Source organism: Alligator sinensis, unplaced genomic scaffold (genome assembly GCF_000455745.1).
Source record: "Alligator sinensis unplaced genomic scaffold, ASM45574v1 scaffold278_1, whole genome shotgun sequence".
NCBI lineage: Eukaryota > Metazoa > Chordata > Crocodylia > Alligatoridae > Alligator > Alligator sinensis.
In genome coordinates this window covers 2369351-2373356 of record NW_005841952.1, presented here as the reverse complement: position 1 = coordinate 2373356, position 4006 = coordinate 2369351, and the positions used below count along the sequence as shown (strand labels likewise).

Below are 4006 nucleotides of genomic sequence, written 5' to 3'. Positions count from 1 at the left end.
TGGCAGGGGGTCAGGCTAGATGATCTGTTCAGGTTCCTCCTGACCCTAGCTACTATGAAACTATGAACCGCTGCCCCATCCCTGCCTCTTCCTCTTTCAACCCCTGATTCTGTAACAATTTGCCCAAACCTCAATTCAATTATCTTGAAATGTTTTTCCGCAAAAATGCATCGCGTTCCACAATCCCACATCCAGATAAGGGGGGGTCCCCGTTACTCAATGCAGTAGAAGAGGAAATGAAACCCCAGAAGGAGACCACTGGAGGGCCCACAGCAGTCATTCATAAAGTCTGGAAAGGAACAGAGGCTACAACTCCTGCACTTCCCACAATCCTCCTCAGAGCTAAGACCTTTGCCTCCCTTTCCCCAACTGCAGCTATTCATTAGCACCACTTATCCAACGACTTTATGACCACAGTGTGTCCACTGACCACTATAGTGTATAAGGCTGGAAAGAAGGCACCAGGGCACCTCTAGGCCTTAGAAATCAGGAAAAGCTTGCAATGTTTGTAAGAACAGAGCAGTGGGGCCAGAGAGAGAGCCGATGCCACGTTACCTTTCGTGTAGCCGCAGGCCTTGCCATGCAGTGAGGGTCTGGGTGGTGTATTCCAACATCCAGAGTTTGTAGAACAGCATCATATTAAGAATTACCAACAGCACCAAACTGAGAAGAAGAGAAGCAAAAGGCACCTATTAAAGGGAGGCTTCCCATACTCTTCTCCCTTCCCAACCCCGCAAAGGGGAACATCCCCGATGATGCAACTCAAGCCCATCTCCAAATTGGGTTCTGGGCCTTGCTGCCTCAGTCAGCCCATTCATCAGTTGATATGCGTGGGAGTTTTGTCAGAAGCAGGACTGTGTGCTTAGGGCTTGGAGCTTTGCTTTGAGAGAGACAGGGAGAGAATTTCAAGAGAGAGACAATCAAGGACAGATCAACAGGTGAGACTGACAGCCCAGACTGGACAATACACAGACCAAGCTCGGTGGTTGGATAAAGTGGACGCTGACAAAGGCAGGTGAAAAACAGGAGAGTAAAGAGGTAAAAAAGAGACAGTACCTGAAACAAATCCTAATGGGAGCAGGAAAGAGAAAAGATGGAGGAGCTGCAGGTTAGAAACAGACCAGCACAGAGACGGAAGAAACTGGGAGTGGGTGGGGAGGGGTCCTGGGAGGTACATAAAATACACAAGAGAAGGCAAGAAAAGGGCAGAGGGAGGAGAAGAAATAGATGAGAATAAATGCCCATGCAGCTGCAGCCAAGGACGATGCTTTTTTTTCCCCTAGTGGGAGGTAGCTCCCACGCATCTCCTGCCAGCACGTGGGGCAGTTCACCATGGTACTGCTAGGGTAATGAATGCACACAGCAAGTTGCAAAAGTCTTTCTCGCTGTTGGCACCACACTGTGTAAGAGGATGCCCATGGCAGAACGCATCAACCCAGGCTCTGGCTAGCAACATGCAGTTATCGTATTTATTGGCTGCATCCGCAGCTCAGCAGAGACTCCAAATGAACACATTTAGGGCTGTCCGGAAACACCTCCATGGCCCCGGAGACTGGGGAGCAGCCCATTTTCCTGGCAGAGGGTTTTGTCGGCTTGCAACTGGCAGTGCACAGGAGTCTGACCATGTCACGGACACTTTGATCTCTGGTGTGCTGCACTGAAAGGTGTCCAATTGGTTGCAGCTTAGTCGTCCCCAACAGGCAGCTCTCTCTGGAAGCCTATCAACCACGACTGTTGCACACTGTACCTTTGCACTTTTCTACCTAAATTGTTGGATGTATCAGGCTGACCCAGCAGAAAGCACCCAGGAGACAGGGCACTGGAACATCCTTCTGCTGTCTGTTATACTGGATCAGTTTAACTGGAAATATCTGCACTGCTGTCAAATATGCATACAGCAGTGGGCTTGCTATAAAGGCAGGTAAAGTAACTGCCTCCCCCAATGAGAATTTTGGGTTGGGGAAAAAAGACAATTTGCAAATGTAAAGCATTATTTCCCATTGCCTGGTTTTTGTTAAAATGGCCAAACTGACAGTGTTGGCTTTATGACCAACACATCTGTCTGGGCGAAAGCCTGCAGATTCTGAGCCTCTCCTGGTCAACGTGACTTCAGATCCCATCAGACTGAAGCCCAGCTTTCCCACTGCCTGGATCTGAAAGGCTTCTCCCATGTCACCAATGAGTGTCCTACCCCAAGGCTACTGGAGACATCCTCTGACATAAAACGCCCTGGATGCTCTAAGCTCTTGGCAAGCCGCTAAAACCTAGAACAAGCTCCAAAGCCGCATGGGAAAGCCTGTGCAAAAATAAGCTTGTGCCCTTATTTCCAAATGTACCCAGAGCCCTAACAATGCCATTAACCTTGTCTGTATCAGTCACAGTGGAGAACACAGGTTTTCATAACTTAACCCTATAAAGATGTGTTCATGTTTCAACGCAGCTCCACCTTGGCTACTGCGCTGGGCTTTAATTTCATTTGCAAGCCAAACTGCAGAGTGCTGACCTGATAGCGGCCTTCTATGGGCTCATGTGCAGTACAGCAGGAATGGTGAACTCCACTAAAGATGCTACCACTAGCCCCAAACCTCTGTGGGCAGAAAAAAAGGCTTCAAAGGACTAGTTGTGGGTTTGGTTTTCAGGCTCTTTGCTCTGTTTTGTACTTGCAGTAGCGCCAATAAAAAAGCACGGTGATTCTGATCCTCCTAGTACCTTACTGGGGAATTAGCAAGTTACTGGGGAAGGGCAACAGAAAGTACCCCTGCCTATCCCTGCCAAAGCTGGCCCTGATCTAGCAGATGCTGTCTGCCCGAGTGCCAGTTGCTGAGACACACCCAGCAGGAAGCTTCTGGCTCCTGGAGAAGGTGCAGTTGTGTTAATCAGGAAACATCTGTGGCCCGTGTCCCAGCTAGGACCAGGAAGCACAGACAAAGTGTTACACTGAACTTGCTTGAATCTCAGGCAAAGATCTGAGGCGGGTGCTGCATTTTCCAAACAGGTTCAGCCAATACTGGGCTATCAGGCTAAGTCTTAGGCGAGATTTCTCCTTCTGTGAATGTCTTAATACATCCATCATAATGCATCAACCTTGTGTATGTGCCTTTTCTTCCAGAGTCTCCACACTAAGCACGAATGAATGGCCCAGCAGGCCGGCTGACCTGCAGAGGCAGGTACCGAGTGGTATACATGTTTTACAGACCAAAGACATCTGTCAGGAAGCCAGGGAACAGGGTGAGGAATAGAAGCTACAGTCCTGATCTTGCTTGCCCTGGAATATGCCCCTTTGCAAGTAGGTTTCACTCCTGGACTTGAGAATCAGAGGAGAATAAGTAAGAAACAGGCTTAGCACATCCAATAAACGCCCACGGTGCTGAACACACCGCTGCTGCTGCGGGGTAGCAAGTTTCTTATTACCCCACAGTAATGTTTTAAAGGACACACGCACAGCATTTTCCCTTTCCTGGGGACTGCTGGGTTACCTGGAGATGGTTCTGAATGTCTAAATTAAAAACGAGAGTCTCTGCAGGACTTGGACAAACCTTTATTTGCAAAATATCTAAGCCAAATCCCCCGGGTTCAGTGAAGGAAACTTGGCTTATTCCTGGCTCTCCAGAAGCATTCCCGTTGTTCCTTCCAGCTCCCGCACTTTGGCCACTCTTTCAGTGGCTGCATTAGGTTCCCTGGCCTCTCCTCTGCTCAGTCTCCCTTGTCAGGCTATAGCTTCCCCACCTTGCCACCCAGTCTGCCCTGTTCCCTGTACACAGCTGCCAAACTACCTCCCAGGGCTTGCAGGAGTGTACAAAAATGCAGGGCTGTGCCTGGTTGAGAGCAAGGTCAGGGAGTGCTGGAGCTGATAAAGAATCTGGGGTGGATCTGGGATAGGCTCATCTCCAGCAAGAGCTGCCTCAACCCTGCAGCCAGAGCAAAGCCAAACCTAACCTTTCACAAAGGGCTATTTTTCTTTTAAAGGCCCATTTAATTTATGTTTTGCTTTTGTGGATTTTTGGCA

At 49.1% G+C, this 4006-nt stretch overlaps 1 protein-coding gene across 4 annotated transcripts in view; it reads right to left on the bottom strand.

The window, feature by feature from the left end:
• The window catches only part of GRAMD1B (GRAM domain containing 1B), a 173841-nt gene that overhangs the window by 2243 nt on the left and 167592 nt on the right, over positions 1–4006 (bottom strand). For all 4 annotated transcript variants that reach the window (XM_025199999.1, XM_025200001.1, XM_025200000.1 and 1 more), the window contains one exon: positions 556–663. In XM_025199999.1, the coding sequence (XP_025055784.1) occupies positions 556–663 (108 nt within the window). The remainder of the gene's footprint in view (positions 1–555; positions 664–4006) is intronic.